The 22,443-nt window shown below is 43.5% G+C and overlaps 1 protein-coding gene across 8 annotated transcripts in view; it reads left to right on the forward strand.

Moving 5' to 3' along the window:
* pknox1.1 (pbx/knotted 1 homeobox 1.1) overlaps positions 1–22,443 on the forward strand; it is a 292,555-nt gene that overhangs the window by 142,172 nt on the left and 127,940 nt on the right. For 7 of the 8 annotated variants that reach the window (XM_072259798.1, XM_072259800.1, XM_072259797.1 and 4 more), the window contains 2 exons: positions 18,273–18,443; positions 18,775–18,910. In XM_072259798.1, the coding sequence (XP_072115899.1) occupies positions 18,273–18,443; positions 18,775–18,910 (307 nt within the window). The remainder of the gene's footprint in view (positions 1–18,272; positions 18,444–18,774; positions 18,911–22,443) is intronic. The other variant, XM_072259799.1, reaches the window with a different exon arrangement.

The following is a 22,443-nucleotide window of genomic DNA, read 5'->3' on the forward strand; positions in this document are numbered from 1 at the left end:
TTGTTTTGTACAATTTTAGAGTGAAAAAAAGGAAAAGAGCACCATGCAAAAGTTCGGGCTCCCCAAGAGATCTGAGCTCTCAGATAAGTTTTACCAAGGTCTCAGACCTTAATTAGCTTGTTAGGGCTATGGCTTGTTCACAGTCATCATTAGGAAAGACCAGGTGATGCAAATTTCAAAGCTTTATAAATACCCTGACTCCTCAAACCTTGTCCCAACAATCAGCAGCCATGGGCTCCTTTAAGTAGCTGCCTAGCACCCTGAAAATTAAAATAAATGATGCCCACAAAGTAGGAGAAGGCTATAAGAAGATAACAAAGCATTTTCAGGTAGCCGTTTCCTCAGTTCGTAATGTAATTAAGAAATGGCAGTTAACAGGAACGGTGGAGGTCAAGTTGAGGTCTGGTAGACCAAGAAAACTTTCCAAGAGAACTGCTTGTAGGATTGCTAGAAAGGCAAATCAAAACCCCCGTTTGACTGCAAAAGACCTTCAGGAAGATTTAGCAGACTCTGGAGTGGTGGTGAACTCTTCTACTGTGCAGCAACACCTGCACAAACATTACCTTCATGGAAGAGTCATCAGAAGAAAACCTTCCCTGCATCCTAACCACAAAATTCAGCGTCAGAAGTTTGCAAAGGAACATCTAAACAAGCCTGATGCATTTTGGAAACAAGTCCTGTGGACTGATGAAGTTTAAATAGAACTTTTTGGTCGCAATGAGCAAAGGTATGTTTGGAGAAAAAAAGGTTCAGAATTTCATGAAAAGAACACCTCTCCAACTGTTAAGCATGGGGGTGGATCAATCATGCTTTGGGCTTGTATTGCAGCCAGTAGCATGGGGAACATTTCACTGGTAGAGGGAAGAATGAACTCAATTAAATACCAGCAAATTCTGGAAGCAAACATCACACCGTCTGTAAAAAAGCTGAAGATGAAAAGAGGATGGCTTCTACAACAGGGTAATGATCCTAAGCACACCTCAAAATCCACAATGGACTACCTCAAGAGGCACAAGCTGAAGGTTTTGCCATGGCCATCACAGTCCCCCGACCTAAACATCGAAAATCTGTGGATAGACCTCAAAAGAGCAGTGCATACAAGATGGCCCAAGAATCTTACAGAAGCTTTTTGCAAGGAAGAATGGGCAAAAAATCCCCCAAACAAGAATTGAAAGACTCTTAACTGGCTACAGAACACGTTTACAAGCTGTGATACTTGCCAAAGGGTGTGTTACTAAGTACTGACCATGCAAGGTGCCCAAACTTTTGCTTCGGTCCCTTTTCCTTTTTTGTTATTTTGAAACTGTAAGATGGAAATAAAAAAGTAATCTTGCTTAAAATAGTAGAGAAATGTGTCATCGTTAACGTTATGCCTTTTGGAAATCAGGTAATCTTTTACTAGCTTAGCTATTGACCAGGGGTGCCCAAACTTTTTCATGCCACTGTAGTTACACCGAAGGTGCAGGACGCAGGTAATTGGGTAATCATCAGGAAGGGGAAAGGGCTTAGGCAGCCAGTGCAGAGTACTCCTGTGGCTGATCCCCTCAAAACAGGCATACCACTTTAGGTACTGTTAGGGGACAATGACCTAGCAGAGGAAAGTCACAGCTGTCAGGTGTCTCAGAAAGGAAGTGGGTAGAAGAGTCAACCTGTAGTAATAAGGGATTCGTTGGTTAGGGGAACAGAAAGGAGCTTCTGCGGATGAGAACAAGATAACTGGATGGTTTGTTGTCAACCAAGATCAGAGACATCTCAGATAGAGTCCACAACATTCTTAAGTGGAAAGGTGAGCAGTCAGAGGTCCATGTAGGTACCAATGACATAGGGAGGATAGGTGGTGAGGTCCTGCAAAATGAGTTCAGGGAGTTAGGTGCTAAGTTAGGCACAGAACTTCCAGGGTTGTGATCTCAGGATTGCTACCATGCCAAGTGCAAATGTGTGCAGAAATAGGAATATCATACAGTTTAACACTTGGATAAATGGTCGGTACATGAGGGTGGGCTTCATATTTTTAGATCATTCGGTTCTGTTCCAGCAAATGTGTGATCTGTATAGCAAAATTCATAAGGGCAAAGATTGCGGGACTGAAGCGGCTGTATTTAAATGTGCATAGCATTTGGAATAAGGTGGACAAACTCTGGCGTAATTACAGATTGGTATGACGTGGGCACCACTGAGTCATGACTGAAATAAGGTCTTGGTTGGGAGTTTAACATCAAAGGATATACTTTGTATTGAAAGTTGATTGGAGTACTGCACAGATGCAACAGGAGCATTCCCACGCAGGTCCGACAAAAAGCTTTAAAAAACCCAGTCTCTATAAAAGAGAGGTACCGCCTAGCGGAACGGTCATCATGGCAGCAGGCATAGTCAGAGTAGTCTTGAGTCAGAGTAGTAAGGGTTTAGCAATAACAGGCGAAGGCTAGGTAAGTTCATTCCTTATTTCTTATTCTGAATTAACTCTAGAGAGAATAGGGTAATGTCTACAGAGCCAATGTTCTGTTCTGAGTGTCAAATGTGGCATTTCCAGGAGACTTCCAGGCTCCCCAGTGGCCACATCTGCGCCAGGTGCATCGAGATGTAGTGCCTTAGAGTCCATGTTCGGGAACTTGAGCTGCAGCTTAATGACCTTCAGCTTGTTAAAGAAAGTGAAGCAGTGATAGACAAGAACTACAGTGAGGTAGTCACCCCAAGGCTAAAGGAGAGGGAAAGGGAAATGTCAGATAGTGGAGAGCACCCCTGTGGAGTAGATAGTGAGGAAAGTTTTCAGAGCCTGCAGAGGGACTTGGACCAGCTGGAAAAATGGGCTGAAAATGGCAGATGGAGTTTAATACAGACAAGTGTGAGGTATTGCATGTTGGAAGGACAAACCAAGGTAGAACATACAGGGTTAATGGTAAGGTACTGAGAGATGCAGTGGAACAGGGGGATCTGGGAATACAGATACAAAATTCCCTAAAAGTAGCATCACAGGTAGATAGGGTTGTAAAGAGTGCTTTTGGTACATTGAGCTTTTGGTACATTGGCCTTTATTAATCAAAGTATTGAGTATAAGAGCTGGAATGTTATGATGAGGTTGTATAAGGCATTGGTGAGGCCGAATCTGGAGTATTGTGTTCAGTTTTGGTCACCAAATTACAGGAAGGATATTAATAAGGTTGAAAGAGTGCAGAGAAGTTTTACAAGGTTGTTGCTGGGACTTGAGAAACTCAGTTACAGAGAAAGGTTGAATAGGTTAGGACTTTATTCCCTGGAGCGTAGAAGAATGAGGGGAGATTTGATAGAGGTATATAAAATTATAATGGGTATAGATAGAGAGAATGCAAGCAGGCTTTTTCCACTGAGGCAAGGGGAGAAAAAAAACAGAGGATAGGGGTTAAGGGTGAGGGGGGAAAAGTTTAAAGGGAACATTAGTGGGGGCTTCTTCACACAGAGAGTGGTGGGAGTATGGAATGAGCTGCCAGATGAGGTGGTAAATGCGGGTTCTTTATTAACATTTAAGAATAAATTGGACAGATACTTGGATGGGAGGTGTATGGAGGGATATGGTCCGTGTGCAGGTCAGTGGGACTAGGCAGAAAATGGTTCAGCACAGCCAAGAAGGGCCAAAAGGCCTGTTTCTGTGCTGTAGTTTCTATGGTTTCTATGGCTGTCTCCCTCAACAATAAGTACTCCATTTTGAGTACTATTGGGTGGGATGACCTACCCGGGGGAAGCAACAGCAGCTATGCCTCTGGCACTGACTATAGTCAGAAGAGCAGATAGGCGATTGTGTGGACACGAAAAGGAAACACAGATGGTAGTTTGCCTCCCAGGTGCCAGGGTCCGAGATGTTTCTGGAGGCGTCCACAATACCCTGAAAAGAGAGGATGAGCAGCCAGAAGTCGTAGTACATATTGGTACTAATGACATAGGAAGAAAAAGGGAGGAGGCCCTGAAAAAAAGAATACAGGAAGCTGAGAAGCAGGACTTCAAAGGTAGTAATTTCGGGATTGCTTCCCGTGCCAAGCAACAGTGAGGATAGGAAACAGAAACATAGAAACAATGAAAACCTACAGCACAATACAGGCGCTTCAGCCCACAAAGCTGTGCCGAACATGTCCTTATCTTGGAAATTACCCAGGGTTACCCATAGCCCTCTATTTTTCTGAGCTCCATGTACCTGTCCAGGAGTCTCTTAAAAGACCCTATCGTTTCCACCTCCACCACCGTCACCGGCAGCCCATTTTTTATGCACTCACCACTCTGCGTAAAAAAACTTAACCTGATATCTCCTCTGTAACTACTTCCAAGCACCTTCAAACTGTGCCCTCTCGTGCTAGCCATCTCAGCCCTGGGAAAAGGCCTCTGACTATCCACACAATCAATGCTTCTCATCATCTTATACACCTCTCTCAGGTCACCTCTCATCCTCCGTCACTCCAAGGAGAAAAGGCCGAGTTCGCTCAACCTTTTCTCACAAGGCATGCTCCCCAATCCAGGCAACATCCTTGTAAATCTCCTCTACACCCTTTCTATGGTTTCCACTATGGAACAGAATAAGGTGGCAGATAAATGTGTGGCTAAATAATTGGAGCAGGGGGCAGGGAATTCAGATTTCCAGATAACTGGGACCTCTTCTGAGCAGATGGGACTTGTACGAAAGGCACTTGAATCCGAGGGGGACAAATATTCTTCCGCGCATCTTTACTAGAACTGTTAAGAATGGTTTACGCTAATATGGCAGGGGGTTGGGAACCAGGATGATGGAGCTGAGGATAAGCCAGCAGCTTTACAAGTAGATGATGGATGTAACACTCGCAGCACGCTGGAGGACCTCATCAGGTCGGGCAACATCAGTTGAAACGATCAGTTGATGTTTCGGGACGGAACCCTTCGTCAGGACTAAGCAAAGAAGGAGGGGGAAGGATTTGAAGAATGCTTGTAGGTTCAGTTGAAAGACCAGTAATTTGAAAGACAAAGGGGTGGGGGAGGGGAAGGAAGGACGTCATAGGTAGGAAAACAATGGGTAGTAGAAGAAGGAGGCGGAACCATGAGGGAGGTGATAGGCAGCTGGGAGAGGGGACAGAGTGAAATAGGGATAGAGGAAGGGAGGGGGAGGGAATTACCGGAAGTTGGAGAATTCTATGTTCATACCAAGGGGCTGGAGATAACCTAGACGGTATATGAGGTGTTGCTCCTCCAACCTGAGTTTAGCCTTATCATGGCAGTAGAGGAGGCCATGTATGGACATATCTGAATGGGAATGGGAAGCAGAGTTGAAGTGGGTGGCTACCGGGAGATCCTGTCTGTTGTGGCGAACGGAGTGGAGGTGCTCGACGAAGCAGTCCCCCAATCTGCGTCGGGTTTCACCGACGTAGAGGAGGCCACACCGGAAGCACCGGATGCAATAGATGACCCCAACAGACTCACAAGTGAAGTGTTGCCTCACCTGGAAGGACTGTTTTGGGCCCTGAATGGTGGCAAGAGAGGAGGTGTAGGGACAAGTGTAGCACTTATGCTTACAGGGATAAGTGCCGGATGGGAGATCCTTGGGGATGGATGTGTGGATAAGGGAGTCGCGGAGGGACCGATCTTTCCCTCTCCACCCCTCTCTGCTTTCTGCAGGGATCAGATATATAACCATATAATAATTACAGCATGGAAACAGGCCATCTCAGCCCTTCTAGTCCGTGCCGAACTTTTACTCTCACCTAGTCCCACTGACCTGCACTCAGCCCATAACCCTCCATTCCTTTCCTGTCCATATAGCTGTCCAATTTAACTTTAAACGACAACATCGAACCTGCCTCAACCACTTATGCTGGAAGCTCGTTCCACACAGCTACCACTCTCTGAGTAAAGAAGTTCCCCCTCATGTTACCCCTAAATTTTTGCACTTTAACTCTCCACTCATGTCCTTTTGTTTGAATCTCCCCCACTCTCAATGGAAAAAGCCTATCCACGTCAGCTCTATCTACCCACCTCATGATTTCAAATACCTCTATCAAGTCCCCCCTCAACCTTCTATGCTCCAAAGAATAAAGACCCAACTTGTTCAACCTTTCTCTGTAACTTAAGTGATGAAACCCAGGTAACATTCTAGTAAATCTTCTTTGTACTCTCTCTATTTTGTTGACATCTTTCCTATAATTCGGTGACCAAAAATGTACACAATACTCCAAATTTGGCCTTACCAATGCCTTGTACAATTTCAACATTACATCCCAACTCCTATACTCAATGCTCTGATTTATAAAGGCCAGCATGCCAAAAGCTTTCTTTACCACCCTATCCACATGAGATTCCACCTTCAGGGAACTAAGAACCATTATTCCTAGATCACTCTGTTCCACTGCATTCTTCATTGCCCTACCATTTACCATATATGTCCTATTTTGATTATCCTACCAAAATGTAGCACCTCACATTTATCAGCATTAAACTCCATCTGCCATCTTTCAGCCCACTCTTCTAACTGGCCTAAATCTCTCTGCAAGCTTTGAAAATCTACTTCATTATCCACAACTCCACCTATCTTAGAATCATCTACATACTTACTCATCCAATTTACCACCCCATTATCCAGATCATTAATGTACATGACAAACAACATTGGACCCAGTACAGATCCCTGAGGCACACCACTAGTCACCAGCCTCAAATCTGACAAACAGTTATCCACCACTACTCTCTGGCGTCTCCCATCCAGCCACTGCTGAATCCATTTTACTACTTCAATATTAATACCTAATGATTGAACCTTCCTAACTAACCTTCCGTTTGGAACTTTGTCAAAGGCCTTACTGAAGTCCACATAGACAACATCCACCGCTTTACCCTCGTCAACTTTCCTAGTAACCGCTTCAAAAAATTCAATAGGATTTGTCGAACATGACCTTCCACACACAAATTCATGTTGACTGTTCCTAATCAGTCCCTGTCTATCCAGATAATTATATATACCATCTGTAAGAATACTTTCCATCAATTTACCCACCACTGACATCAAACTCACAGGCGGATAATTGCTAGGTTTACTCTAAGAACCCTTTTTAAACAATGGAACAACATGAGCAATACGCCAATTCTCCAGCACCATCCTCGTTTCTGATGACATTTGAAATATTTCTGTCAGAGCTCCTGCTTTTTCCACACTAACCTCCCTCAAGGTCCTAGGGAATATCCTGTCAGGACCCGGAGACTTATCCACTTTTATATTCTTTAAAAGCGCCAGTACTTCCTCTTCTTTAATCATCATAGTTTCCATAACTTCCCTACCTGTTTCCCTTATCTTACAGAATTCAGTATCCTTCTCCTCAGTGAACACCGAAGAAAAGAAATTGTTCAGAATCTCCCCCATCTCTTTTGGCCCCACACATTGCTGTCCACCCTGATTCTCTAAGGGACCAATTTTATCCCTCACTATCCTTTTGCTATTAATATGACTGTAGAACCCCTTGGGATTTATTTTCACATTACTTGCCAAAGCAACCTCGTATCTTCTTTTAGCTTTTCTAATTTCCTTCTTAAGATTCCTTTTACATTCTTTATATTCCTTGAGCACCTCATTTACTCCATGCTGCCTATATTTATTGTAGATATCTCTCTTTTTCCGAACCAAGTTTCCAATATCCCTTGAAAACCATGGCTCTATCAAACTTTTAACCTTTCCTTTCAACCTAACAGGAACATAAAGATTTTGTACCCTCAAAATTTCACCTTTAAATAACCTCCATTTCTCTATTATATTCTTCCCATGAAATAAATTGCCCCAATCCACTCCTTCTAAATCCTTTCTCATCTCCTCAAAGTTAGCCTATTGTATCCGATTGCACCATCGCCGCCAGCAGTGCAGTCCACACACCCACCACTCTCTGTGTGAAAAACTTACCCCTGACATCCCTCGGTACCTATTTCCAAGCACCTTAAAACTATGCCCCCTCATGTTAACCATTTCCGCTCTGGAAAAAATCCTCTGCCTATCCGCACAGTCAATGCCCCTCATCATCTTATACACCTCAGAGTCTGCTGCGGTCGGGTGCTTCCAATGGTGCTGTATCGGTGAGTTAGCGGCGCTTAGAGAGTCAAGGCGGGGAGAGTTCCTCCCTTCTGCTGCCTGTGTGGGATGATGAGTCTATCGGGACTTTGAGAGTTTTTTTTTACCGTGCCCATGGTCTGCTCTTTATCAAATTACAGTATTGCTTTGCACTGTTGTAACTGTATGTTATAATTATGTGGTTTTGTCAGTTTTAGTCTTGGTTTGTCCTGTGTTTTCTTGTGATATCATTCTGGAGGAACGTTGTATCTTTTTTTTAGATTTAGATTCTGAGGACACGCAGTCCTCTTTTATTGTCATTTAGTAATGCATGCGTTAAGAAATGATACAATGTTTCTCCAGAATGATATCACAGAAACACATGACAAACCAACTGAAAAACTGACAAAAACCACATAATTATAACATATAGTTACGACAGTGCAAAGCAATACCGTAATTTGATAAAGAACAGACCATGGGCACGGTAAAAAAGTCTCAAAACTCTCTTGAAGGTCCCATCATCTCACGCAGATGGTGAACCTCCAGCGCCACAAACTTGCCGATGCAGCATCCTGGAAGCATCCAACCACAGTCTGACTCCGGAAAACTCCGAGCCCCCGACCAGCTCTCCGACACCGAGCACCATCTCTGCCAAGCGCTTCGACCTTGGCCCTGGCAACAGGCAATAGGCAAAGCCAAGGATTTGGGGCCTTCCCCTCCGGGGATTGTCGATCTCACAGTAGCAGCGGATGTAGTGAACCTGAACTTTCAGAAAGCCTTTGATAAGGTCCCACATAGGAGATTAGTGGGCAAAATTGGAGCACATGGTATTGGGAGTAGGGTACTGACATGGATAGAAAATTGGTTGGCAGACAGGAAACAAAGAGTAGGGATTAACGGGTCCCTTTCGGAATGGCAGGCAGTGACTCGTGGGGTACAAGGCTCGGTGCTGGGGCCACAGCTATTTACAATATACATTAATGATTTAGATGAAGGGATTAAAAGTAACATTAGCAAATTTGCAGATGACACAAAGCTGGGTGGCAGTGTGAAATGTGAGGAAGATGATGTGAGAATGCAGGGTGACTTGGACAGGCTGGGTGAGTAGGCAGATGCAGTTTAATGTGGATAAATGTGAGGTTATCCACTTTGGTGGCAAGAACAGGAAGGCAGATTACTATCTGAATGGTCTCCAGTTAGGAAAAGGGGAAGTACAACAAGATCTAGGTGTCCTTGTTCATCAGTCACTGAAAGTAAGCATGCAGGTACAGCAGGCAGTGAAGAAAGCTAATGGCATGTTGGCCTTCATAACAAGGGGAGTTGAGTATAGGACCAAAGAGGTCCTTCTGCAGTTGTACAGGGCCCTGGTGAGACCACACCTGGAGTATTGTGTGCAGTTTTGGTCTCCAAATTTGAGGAAGGACATTCTTGCTATTGAGAGAGTGCAGCGTAGGTTCACGAGGTTAACTCCCGGGATGGCGGGACTGTCATATGTTGAAAGATTGGAGCGACTGGGCTTGTATACACTGGAATTTAGAAGAATGGGAGGGGATCTGATTGAAACATATAAGATTATTAAGGGATTGGACACGCTAGAGGCAGGAAGCATGTTCCTGATGTTGGGGGAGTCTAGAACCAGAGGCCACAGTTTAAGAATAAGGGGTAGGCCATTTAGAACGGAGTTGAGTAAAAACTTTTTCACCCAGAGAGCTTTGGATCTGTGGAATGCTCTGCCTCAGAAGGCAGTGGAGGCCAATTCTCTGGATGCTTTAAAGAAAGAGTTAGATAGAGCTCTTAAAGATAGTGGAGTCAAGGGATATGGGGAGAAGGCAGGAATGGGGTACTGATTGTGGAAGATCAGCCATGATCACAGTGAATGGCGGTGCTGGCTTGAAGGTCCGAGTGGTCTACTCCTGCACCTATTGTCTATTGTCTATTGACACTCAAACTGCTGCATAGGTTGACAGTGTTGTTAAGGAAGTGTATGGTGTGCTGGCATTCATCAACCGTGAGACTGAGTTCAAGAGCCGAGAGGTAATGTTACAGCTATATAAGATCTTGGTCAAATCCCACTTGGAGTACTATGTTCAGTTCTGGTCACGTCACTACAGGAAGAATGTGGATACTATAGAGAGAGTGCAGAGGAGATTTATAAGGATGTTGTCTGGATTGGCACGGATGCCTGATGAGAATAAGTTGAGTGAACTTGGCCTTTTCTCCTTGGAGTGACGGAGGATGAGAGGTGACCTGATAGAGGTGTATAAGATGATGAGAGGCATTGATCATGTGGATAGCCAAGGGTGTTTCCCCAGGGCTGAAATGGCTAACATGAGGGAGCATAGTTTTAAGGTGCTTGGAAGTCGGTACAGAGGGGTACCTTTTTCATGCAGAGAGTAATGGGTGCATGGAATGCCCTCCTGGAACAGTGGTAGAGTCGGATACAACTGGTTCTTTTAAGAGACTCTTAGATAATTACATGGGGCTTAGAAAAACAGAGTGCTATGTGGTAGGATAATCCTAGACAGTTTCTAGAGTAGGTTACATGGTTGGCATAGCTTTGTGGGCCGAATGATCTGTAATGTACAGTTGATTTCTATGTTCGTGGCTAACAAAAGAAGTGAAAGCCAACATAAAAGTCAAAGAGAGTGCAATGAAATGGCAGATGGAATACAGTCGGGAAATGTATGGTTATTCACTTTGGTAGAAAAAAAGGAAAGGGTTGACTATTTTCTAAATTGAGCGAAAATACAAAAATCTGAGACACAAAGGGACTTGGGAGTCTTTGTGCAGGAAACATAGAAACATAGAAAATAGGTGCAGGAGTAGGCCATTCGGCCCTTCGAACCTGCACCGCCATTCAGTATGATCATGGCTGATCATCCAATTCAGAACCCTGCACCAGCCTTCCCTCCATACCCCCTGATCCCTTTAGCCACAAGGGCCATATCTAACTCCCTCTTAAATATAGCCAATGAACTGGCCTCAACTGTTTCCTGTGGCAGAGAATTCCACAGATTCACCACTCTCTGTGTGAAGAAGTTTTTCCTAATCTCGGTCCTAAAAGGCTTCCCCTTTATCCTCAAACTGTGACCCCTCGTTCTGGACTTCCCCAACATTGGGAACTATCTTCCTCCATCTAGCCTGTCCAACCCCTTTAGGATTTTATACGTTTCAATCAGATCCCCTCTCAATCTTCTAAGTTCCAACGAGTATAAGCCTAGTTCATCCAGTCTTTCATCATATGAAAGTCCTGCCATCCCAGGAATCAATTTGGTGAACCTTCTTTGTACTCCCTCTATGGCAAGGATGTCTTTCCTCAGATTAGGGGACCAAAACTGCACACAATACTCCAGGTGTGGTCTTACCAAGGCCTTGTACGACTGCAGTAGTACCTCCCTGCTCCTGTACTTGAATCCTCTTGCTATAAATGCCAGCATACCATCTGCCTTTTTCACCGCCTGCTGTACCTGCATGCCCACTTTCAATGACTGGTGTATAATGACACCTAGGTCTCGTTGCACCTCCCCTTTTCCTAATTAGCCACCATTCAGATAATAATCTGCTTTCCTATTTTTGCCACCAAAGTGGATAACTTCACATTTATCCACATTAAATTGCATCTGCCATGAATTTGCCCACTCACCTAACCTATCCAAGTCACCCTGCATCCTCTTAGCATCCTCCTCACAGCTAACACTGCCACCCAGCTTCGTGTCGTCCGCAAACTTGGAGATGCTGCATTTAATTCCCTCATCCAAGTCATTAATATATATTGTAAACAACTGGTGTCCCAGCACTGAGCCTTGCGGTACCCCACGAGTCACTGCCTGCCATTCTGAAAAGGTCCCGTTTATTCCCACTCTTTGCTTCCTGTCTGCCAACCAATTCTCTATCCACATCAATACCTTACCCCCAATACCGTGTGCTTTAAGTTTGCACACTAATCTCCTGTGTGGGACCTTGTCAAAAGCCTTTTGAAAATCCAAATATACCACATCCACTGGTTCTCCCCTATCTACCCTACTAGTTACATCCTCAAAAAATTCTATGAGATTCGTCAGACATGATTTTCCTTTCACAAATCCATGCTGACTTTGTCCGATGATATCACCGCTTTCCAAATGTGCTGTTATCACATCTTTGATAACTGACTCTAGCAGTTTCCCCACCACCGATGTTAGGCCAGCCGGTCTATAATTCCCTGGTTTCTCTCGCCCTTCTTTTTTAAAAAGTGGGGTTACATTAGCCACCCTCCAATCCTCAGGAACTAGTCCAGAATCTAAAGAGTTTTGAAAAATTATCACTAATGTATCCACTATTTCTTGGGCTACTTCCTTAAGCACTCTGGGATGCAAACCATCTGGCCCTGGGGATTTATCCGCCTTTAATCCCTTCAATTTACCTAACACCACTTCCCTACTAACATGTATTTCCCTCAGTTCCTCCATCTCACTGGACCCTCTGTCCCCTACTATTTCCGGAAGATTATTTATGTCCTCCTTAGTGAAGACAGAACCAAAGTAATTATTCAATTTGGATTCCCAAAAGGTTAATTTGCAGTTGAGTCTTTGGTGAGGAAGGCAAATGCAATGTGAGTACTCATTTCAAGAGGACTAGAATATAAAAGCAGGGATGTAATGTTGTAACTTTATAAAACACTGGTGAGGTCTCACTTGGAGTATTGTGAGCAGGTATTGATCCCCTTACTGCATCTTAGTAAGGATGTGCAGAAACTGGAGAGGGTTCAAAGGAAGTTCACAAAAATGATTCCAGGGCTGAATGGTGTCATATGAAGAGCGTCTGATGCCACTGGGTCTGTATTTACTAGAAATCAGAAGAATGAGAGGTGACGTCTTTGAAACCTATCGGATGGTGGAAGTGGATGTGGAGAGGATGTTTCCTATGGTAGGAGAGTCTAAGACCGGAGGACATAGCCTCAGAATAGAGGGGCATTCTTTTGGAACAGAAGTGATTAGGAAGTTCTTCAGCCAGAGAGAGGTAAATCTGTGGAAGTTTTTGCAGATATGGGGAGAAGGCAGAACTGAATACACTACTCCATGTGGGTTCTAACTAAGGTCCTATATTGCTCTAACATTACCTCACAGCTCTTGAACTCAATCCTATGGTATAACAAAAGTTGTATAACAACCTGGTATGGAGCCTCCAAGGCACAAGATCACAAGAGGCTACAGGCCATTGATCAGCCAAGTTCACTAACATAGTCCTCTTCACCATTGAAGGCATGTTCAAAAGGCGGTTCTTCAAGAAAGCAGAGTCAATCATTAATGATATACACCATCTGGGATTTGCCCTCTTCTCATTACTACCATCAGGGTGGAGGTACGGGAGCCTGAAGACACACTCTCATCGTTTTTAAGAACGGCTTCTTCCTCTCCATCAGATTTTTGAATGGCCCATGAGCTCATCTACAGTACCTCATTATTCATCTTTTGCACTGTACTGCTGCCGCAAAACAACAATTGTCACAAGATATGTCAGTGATAATAAACCAGAATCTAATTCTTATTCTGATCCTGTATGTTTTAAAAGATTAGTTTTTTTAGTTTTATTATGTATATTGAAACATTGGAACATACATTGTTTTGCATCAATGACCAACGCAGATAGAGGATGTGCTGGGGGCATTCCACAACTGTTGCATGCCCACAACTTTTTAATCCTAACCCATACATTTTTGGAATGTGGGAGGAAACTGGAGCACCTGGAAGAAACCACTGTAGTAAAGGGAGGAACGTGCAAACTCCTTACGGACAGTGATGATCTTGAAGCTGGCACTGTAAAGTTTTTAAGCCCGCTAGTCAGGTTCGAGATATATATATATATATATATATATATATATATATATACTGACCAATACTAAACTAGGCATGACAACCCGCCTCAGAGTACTGAAATGCTACGTTTATCCAGTTATGTTATATGGCTCAGAATGTTAGACAACATCTAGTAACATGAGGAAACTAATTGTAGCAGCAGAAATGTGGTTTTTGAGGAGGATGCAAAGAATATCATGGACGAAATGAATATCTAACGAGGATGTCATGAACAGAGCAAACACAAAAAGAGGAATAATGTATGAAATCATTGAAAGGCAACGTAACTTCATTTGTAACTTCTACCACCTCCAATGGGATCCCACCACTAAGCACATCTTTCCCTCCCCCCCCTCTGCTTTCCGCAGGGATCGCTCCCTACGCGACTCCCTTGTCCATTCGTCCCCCCCATCCCTCCCCACTGATCTCCCTCTTGGCACTTACCCTTGTAAGCGGAACAAGTGCTACACATGCCCCTACACTTCCTCCCTTACCACCATTCAGGGCCCCAGACAGTCCTTCCAGGTGAGGCGACACTTCACCTGTGAGTCGGCTGGGGTGATATACTGCGTCCGGTGCTCCCGATGTGGCCTTCTACATATTGGTGAGACCCGACGCAGACTGGGAGACCACTTTGCTGAACACCTACGCTCTGTCCGCCAGAGAAAGCAGGATCTCCCAGTGGCCACACATTTTAATTCCACGTCCCATTCCCATTCTGACATGTCCATCCACTACTGTAAAGATGAAGCCACACTCAGGTTGGAGGAACAACATCTTATATTCCGTCTGGGTAGCCTCCAACCTGATGGCATGAACATTGACTTCTCTAACTTCTGCTAGTGCCCCACCTCCCCCTAGTACCCCATCTGTTATTTTTATACATACATTCTTTCTCTCACTCTCCTTTTTCACCCTGTGTCCCTCTGACTATACCCCTTGCCCATCCTCTGTTCCCCCCACCCCCATCTTTCTCCCCGGATCTCCTGTCCCATAATCCTCTCATATCCCCTTTGCCAATCACCTGTCCAACTCTTGGCTCCATCCCTCCCCCTCCTGTCTTCTCCTATCATTTTGGATCTCCCCCTCCCCCTCTCACTTTCAAATCTCTTACTAACTCTTACTTCAGTTAGTCCTGACGAAGGGTCTCGGCCTGAAACGTCGACTGAAACTCTTCCAATAGATGCTGCCTGGCCTGCTGCGTTTACCAGCAACTTTGATGTGTGTTGTTGTAACTTCATTGGACATGTGATTAGGAAAGAGGAGTTAGAATGCATGGTAATTATGGGAAAGATTGAAGGGAAGAAAGCAAGTGGAAGACAAAGACAAATGATGATGGAGACAGCAGCCAGAGAATTGGAAATGAATACCAATGAATTGATCCACTTGGCCCGAAACAGGAGTGTGTAAGCCATGGCAGTCAAAGCTCGAACTGGGCACGGCACCTGATGATGATGATGATCAGGTTCGACTTCCAGATTTCCTTCATGTCTTTCATAGACCTCCACGCCAGCGCCTTCTATATCTTTATGTCCCTCTCCGAACTCATCATTCTTGACCTGAGGTACTTGTTGTAATGTATCCCTAGGGTTCATATCTTCTATGGACTGTGCCTTTTAAAAAGGGAGAGAGAGAGAGAGGTAGAGTTATTTGATGGACAACTTATGGTTTCGCTGCAGCTTGTTTTGAATATACAAGGACACACAGACACACACAGTTAGAGTCAAGGTGGATTCGGTCAATGGAAGACGCTGGTTTAAACTTTTTGTAGCCCAAAAGGGGTGAGTTGAGATCGATCCTGAGTATTGATAAATGACTCTCACAAGTTTTCTGCAACTAGAACAAGTTTGCAGGAAGAGAAAAGAGGAGAGATAAGTTTGAAACAGAAGAAACCTAGTGACAAAGAGATCACTGTTTGGACTCTCTCTCTAAGTAGCCTGTGAGCGTGAGTTTGTTTCTATTCGACTACAAAAGTGTGATTGTCACTTAGTTAATCCACAGAAGTGGGTTCTCTGGTGAGGGGAAAACCTTTGTGAATACCACGTGTGTATTTACCCTTAATCTGAGTGTGGTAGTTCACTGAAGAAAGGCACCCCTGTGGCAAATCACAGGTTATTTCGTATGTCGTGGAACTGGATAAGTGACTATCACGTTGTCTGTGTAGGGTAACCTTGTGGAATCTACCGGTGAGTTGACCCTTGCCTGGGTGGTGGTTCCTTGAAGAGGGTCCCCTTTGTGATAAGCTACTGTTGGTGATAATCCTTACGTGGATTCTTTTGGAGTATCCTGTGGCCATCACGTTGAGATGTCCCGTAGCTGAATTCGGGTGTGGTACCACCTGTGTTGAAAGGATATTCGTTGAAGATCACCGTCGGTGATATTTCATGTGTGGAGTGAAACAACTTTGGAGATAAAACCTACTACTATTGTTGTTTTGTATTGCTGTCATGGAATCTGTGGAATATCGACGTAATTGTCTTCTCACAACATTAGCCTTTGGATTACAAACATCTCACATTAACCAACCTGTGCATGTGAACTGACTTCGCTCACATACCATCATAAGACTGTATCAATTACCACCTAGGCTTGAAGAAGTTTGGGTTTTATATTTCCATACCTATATATGCATAAACTCTCTAACCTGTTTAATTTATCTGGTTTTATGTTACTTTATTACGTAGTTACTAATAAAATAGAATTAGATAACAGCAAAACCAGACTCCAGGTGTGTTCCATTTCTGCTGGTTCTTTTAACCCGTTACAGGGTACGTAACACTTATAGTCAAAGACTTTCTTAATGATATCATTCTTTACGGTCTTGAGAGCACCTTCGTCGCAGTTATACGCCATGTACTCTGTCATTTTAGTGTTTAGGTGAAGTCCAACTTTATTGCACTCAATTTCCACTTTTGTCAGTAGCTGCTGTGCTTCTTCCATCTGGTCAGATAGCAGGCCCATGTCATCTGCAAAATCGAGATCTGTGAGCGCAACTGTTCTGAGCTTTTTGGTTCGTCCTGGTTTTATGGTAAAACCAAGTTTGTCATGATCTTTGGTAGCTTAACATAGAGCGTAACCAAGGATGATTATAAAGATGTAGGGTGCTAGAGTGTCTCCTTGCAGCACACCAGCTAGGAGCTCGAACACTGCTGTTTCTCCATCTGGTGATACAACTTTCGCCATGGTTTTGGTGTAGTTGGACTCTATTGGGGAGGGAGGGGTTTGACGTTCCCCTGGACTCTATTGCTCTCAGTAGGTGGTCCTGCACTCCGTAAGCTTTCAGGATCTTCAGCATTTTGCCTCGGTGAATGGAGTCAAAAGCTTTGCAAAAATCGATGTAAGTAAGCACAGCTGGTAGGTTGTTCTTGACTTCCTCAATGATTCTACGGAGAGCAAGTATTTGCATTACTGTTATGCGTTTCTGCCAAAGACCATTATGATTGAATCTTAGCTTAGGGTCAATGGTGGTGCGAATCCTGTTCAAGATCATCTGAGTGTATAGCTTTGCTAAGATGCAGGTCAAGCTGATACCGTGGTAGTTATCTGTCTTCGTGAGGGATCCAGACTTGGGGACTGGGATAATGTTTGAGAGTGACCACTGTTCCGGTTTGTTGCCTTTCACCAGTGCCGTATTACACATGTCCAGCAAGATGTCGTCCAGGTTGCAGTTCTTCAGGATATTATGAAAGTGTGTATATATCATCATATACTACCTTAGGATTCATTTTCTTGCAGGCATTTCCAAGAAAATAAAAAAAGTACAATAGAATTTATGAAAAAAAAACTAGAGAAATAAAGACTGACAAACAGCCAATGTGCAAAAGAAAACGAATGGTGCAAATAAAAATACTGAGACCATGAGTTGTATAATCGTTAAAAGTGATGCTGTAGGTTGTAGAATCAGTTTAGAGTTGGGGTGAGTTATCTAGCCGGTTCAGGAGCCTGATGGTTGTAGAGTAATAACTGTTCCTGAACCTGGTGGTGTGGGACCTTCTAAGGTACCTCCTTCCCAATGGCAGCAGTGAAAAGAGAGCATGGGTCTTGATGGCGGGTTGTTGGTAATGCAAGCTACTTTCTTGTGGCAGTACTCCTTGTAAGTGTGGTCCATGTTGGGGAGGTGTTGCTGAGCTTTCTTGGCTGTGACATAACATGGTTGGACCAGGGTGGGATATTGGTGGTGTGCACACCTAGCAACATGAAGCTGTCCACCCTGTCATTGATGTAGATAGAGCATTTGCACCAACCTCCTTCCTGAAGTCCTTGACCAGTTTTTTTGTGTTCATTGAGGGTGTTGTTGTCTGGTAAATCTCCAGAAATTACTGCAGTTGTTATTCATTAACTTCATGGTCAAATCAAGTAGCTTAGTTTCTTTGTCCCTGCTCCTGTTAACTTTATCTTACTTTTCCATGCTTTGGAAGATGGTCAAAGCAATCCAAGTGCTGCGTATTCATCTGTTGGAGCTAGAGAAGGTTAACGACTTGTGCAAAGATTTCTGTAACCGTTACATTGCTTGTTTGAAGACGAAAATGAACAGTGAAAACCTACTGAGTTCTGACCCTGGTGGACCTTATGCTTCTGTTCAAACTCAGGTAAGAAGAAATATCCCTGCTATTATTCCCTAAGCTTCTTCCTGACTACCTTATTACTCTCAAGAGTCATGTCTGATTTTACTTCATATACAGTACCTTCCTGTGTATGCTTCCTGTGTTAAATTCAAATAAATAATGATCAAATTTGAATGCTCAGTAACTTCAGTATTACAGTGATATTCATAAATGGCTAAGTTACAAAGGGACAGAGTTCTGAAATGAATAAGCATGATGAATGTAATAAAATGACATTCTGTTGTTTATCGAGATAATTTAAAAACTGTATGATTAATCTTTTTTATGCATCTTTTATAAAAAAATTCTTGCCCAGCAGCTTCCTGTTCAGAATACAACTATCAGCACTCTACCTGGCACAATCAGTCCCCAGGGAATTGTGGTTCCAGCTACAGCACTCCAACAGGGAAATGTCACAGTGACTACAGTGAACCCCACACAAGTTGTATCAGGTACATGGTTGTTAAAAGTAAAGGGGTAAACAGCAGGCAGAATCACACAATCTGCCTATCTGACATTTGAATTATCCAAATTTCCTCGAGGAAAAGGAAGACCAAGCCCTTGTTTATAACCTGACTTTGAGGGTTATGAAATAGGTGGCCAGAAATCATGGTAACTCAGCAGAAACTGATGAAAACGTTATTCGTTCTCATCTGGATTTAAAAGGCTATTGATTGAGATAGAGGAAGAGAGAGACACATGGCAGCAAGCTGCAGGCAAAGAGTAGAAGGGCGAGGAAGAGGTACTTGCCATTTTCCAGCTTTGTAGTGGTTCTTCCATTGTTTTGTGAACATCGGGACTGTGGTATTGGTTGTTTGAGAGGAACACAAGAAACTAGGAGCAGGAATAGGTCACCATTCAGTTTGACCAATACTACTTCCTTGCATTTGCTTCAGCTTTTCACAGATACTCCTCCCTCCTACACTATACTTTTGAGTAACTTTCATGTTAGTTAGTTAGTTAGTTAGTTAGTTAGTTATTTATTTATTTATTTATTTATTTATTTATTTATTTATTTATTCGTTCATTGAGATACAGTGTGGAACATGCATTTCCGGCCAACGAGCTGTGCTGCCCTGAAACTCACTGATTTATCCCTAATCATGGGACAATTTACAATGACCAAATGGTATGTCTTTAGATTGTGAGAGGAAACCCACACGGTCATTGGAAGAACTCCTTACCGACAGTGGCGGGGATTGACCTGGGTCACTGATGGTGTTAAGCTTTGTGCTAACTACAGTGCCACCGTGCTGCCCCTGACCTTACTGTACTTTTCAACCTTTGCACTGCCAACTGCAGCTTCATTTTATCTACATTATAAGCATTCCACAGAATTAACCAATCCAGATGAAGGGTTTCAGCCTAAAGTTTCAGCTCTCTATTTCCCTCCACAAATTCTGCCGAACTCGCTGGGTTCCTCTAGATTCTAGTATTGAGTCATAGAGAAGTACATCACAAAAGCACACCCTTCAGCCCATCTAGTTCATGCCGAAAACAATGTAAACTGCCTATTCTCAAAGACCTACACTGAGACCATAGCCCCCCATGTCCCTGCGAAGGACATATGAAATTACAGCAGGAGTCGGCCATCTGGCCCATCGAGTCTGCTCCACCATTCAATAATATCATTGCTGATCTGACTATGGATTCATCTCCACCTACCTCCCTTTTCCCCATAACCTTTAATTCCCCTTCTATGCAAAAATCTATCCAACCTTGTCTTAAATATACTTGCTGAGGTAGCCTCCACTGCTTCCCTTTAACTATCCCTGTAATCATCCAAACTTCTTTTAAACTTCTCTTTAAAAAAAAATTATGGGAATGATATATAGTCCACAAAATATTAGCCAAGAAAGGGAGCTGGAAAAGGCATGTAATAAAAGTAATGACACAATTGCAATGGGGGACTTCAATAAGCAAGGGTATTGGGAAAATCAGGTTGGTGTCAGATTGCAAGAGAGGTAATTTGTTGAATGCCTATGAGATGGTTTTTAGAGCAGCTTGTGTTTGGGCCTACTCGGGGAAAGGCTATCTTAGATTGGGTGTTGTGCAATACCCAGACCTTATTAGGGAGCTTAACGTAAAGGAACCCTTTGGAGGCAGTGACTGTAATATGGTTGAATTCATACTGCAGTTTGAGAGGAAGAAGCATAACTCACATGTATCAGTATCACAATGGAATAAAGGGTATTACAGAGGTGTGAGAGACGAGCTTGCACCTTCTAGACTGTGCCAAAACTTTATTTCACTAGTCCCATTGACCTGCACCTAGTCCATAACTGGAGGAGGATACTGACAGCGATGATGGCAGAGCAGAGATGGCTGAAGTTTCTGGGAAGGCGCAGGATAGATATGTCCCACAGAGGAAGAACTTCTCAAATGGCAGGGGCAGGCAACAGTGGATGACAAAGGAAATTAAGGACTGCATAAAAGTCAAGGGAAGAGCATATAAGGTAGCAAAAGTGAGTGGGAAGTTGGGAAGCTTTTAAAATCCAACAAAAGGCAACTAAAAAGATGAAGTACGAGGCGAACTAGCCAATAATATAAAGAAGGATACCAAAAGTTTTCTCAGTTATATAAAGAGTAAAAGGGAGGTGAGAGTTGATATTGGACCACTGGAAAATTATGCTGGTGATGTAGTAATAGGGGGCACAGAAATGGCAGATGAACTCTGATGGGTACTATACATCCGTCTTCGCAGTGAAGACACCAACAGTATGCCAGAGGTCCGTGAGTTTCAGGGTGCAGGAGTGAGTGCCATTGTTATTACAAAGGAAAAAGTGCTAGGCAAACTTGAAAGATCTTAAGGTGGATAAGTCACCTGGACCAGATGGACTACATTCTAAAGTGAGAGAGGTTGCTGAAGAGATAATGGATGTATTGTTCATGATCTTTCAAGAATCACCTGATTCTGGCATGGTTCTGGAGGAAGGGAAGATTGCAAATGTCACTCCATTCTTTAAGAAGGGAGGAAGGCAAAAGAAAGGAAGTTATAAGCTGGTTAGCCTAACCTCAGTGATTAGGAAAGTGTTGGAATCTGTGTTTTAAGGATGAGGTTTCAGGGTGCTTGGAGGCTATTGATAAAATAAATCAGAGTCGTCATGGTTTCTGTAAAGGGCAGAAACCATGCAGGGGGATGAGAACCGAATTGAAGAGGCAGCACAAATAGACACAGTTTATAGGGAGTTTGTGAGGAAGGATAAGCAGATGATAGAACAAAGATGGTTTGATATGTGTCTATTTTAATGCAAGGACTATCAGAAGGAAGGTGAATGAATATAGAGTGTGGATCGATACGTGGAACTATGATTCTGGTCACCTAACTATAGGAAGGATATCAGTAAGATTGAAAGAGTGCAGAGGAGATTTACTAGGATGTTGCCGGGTCTTCAGGAGTTGAGTTACAGGGTTAGGGTTAGGGTTAGGTTAGGACTTTATTCCTTAGAGCGTAGAAGAATGAGGGGAGATTTGATAGAGGTTTACAAAATTATGAGGGGTATAGACAGAGTAAATGCAAGTAGGCTCTTTACACTTAGATTAGGAGAGATAAATACGAGAGGACGTGGCTTTAGGGTGAAAGGGAAAAGGTTTAGGGGGAACATTAGGGGGAACCTCTTCACTCAGAGAGTGGCGGGAGTGTGGAATGAGCTGCCACCTGACGTGGTAATTGCGGGCTCACTCTTAAGTTTTAAGAATAAATTGGATAGGTACATGGATGGGAGAGGTCTGGAGGGTTATGGACTAGGTGCAGGTCAATGGGACTAGTGAAATAAAGTTTTGGCACAGTCTAGAAGGGCTGAATGGCCTGTTTTCTGCACTGTAGTGTTCTGTGGTTCTATGATGTTGTGGCCATTACAGAGACTTGGATGTCTCGGGCAGGCTGCTGAGTGTGCCAGGCTTTAGATGTTTCAAAAAGGACAGGGAGCGAGGCAAAAGAGGTGGGGAGTGGCATTGCTGATCAGTGATAGTGTCACGACTGCAG

Source organism: Mobula birostris, chromosome 6, assembly GCF_030028105.1.
Source record: "Mobula birostris isolate sMobBir1 chromosome 6, sMobBir1.hap1, whole genome shotgun sequence".
Classification (NCBI taxonomy): domain Eukaryota; kingdom Metazoa; phylum Chordata; class Chondrichthyes; order Myliobatiformes; family Myliobatidae; genus Mobula; species Mobula birostris.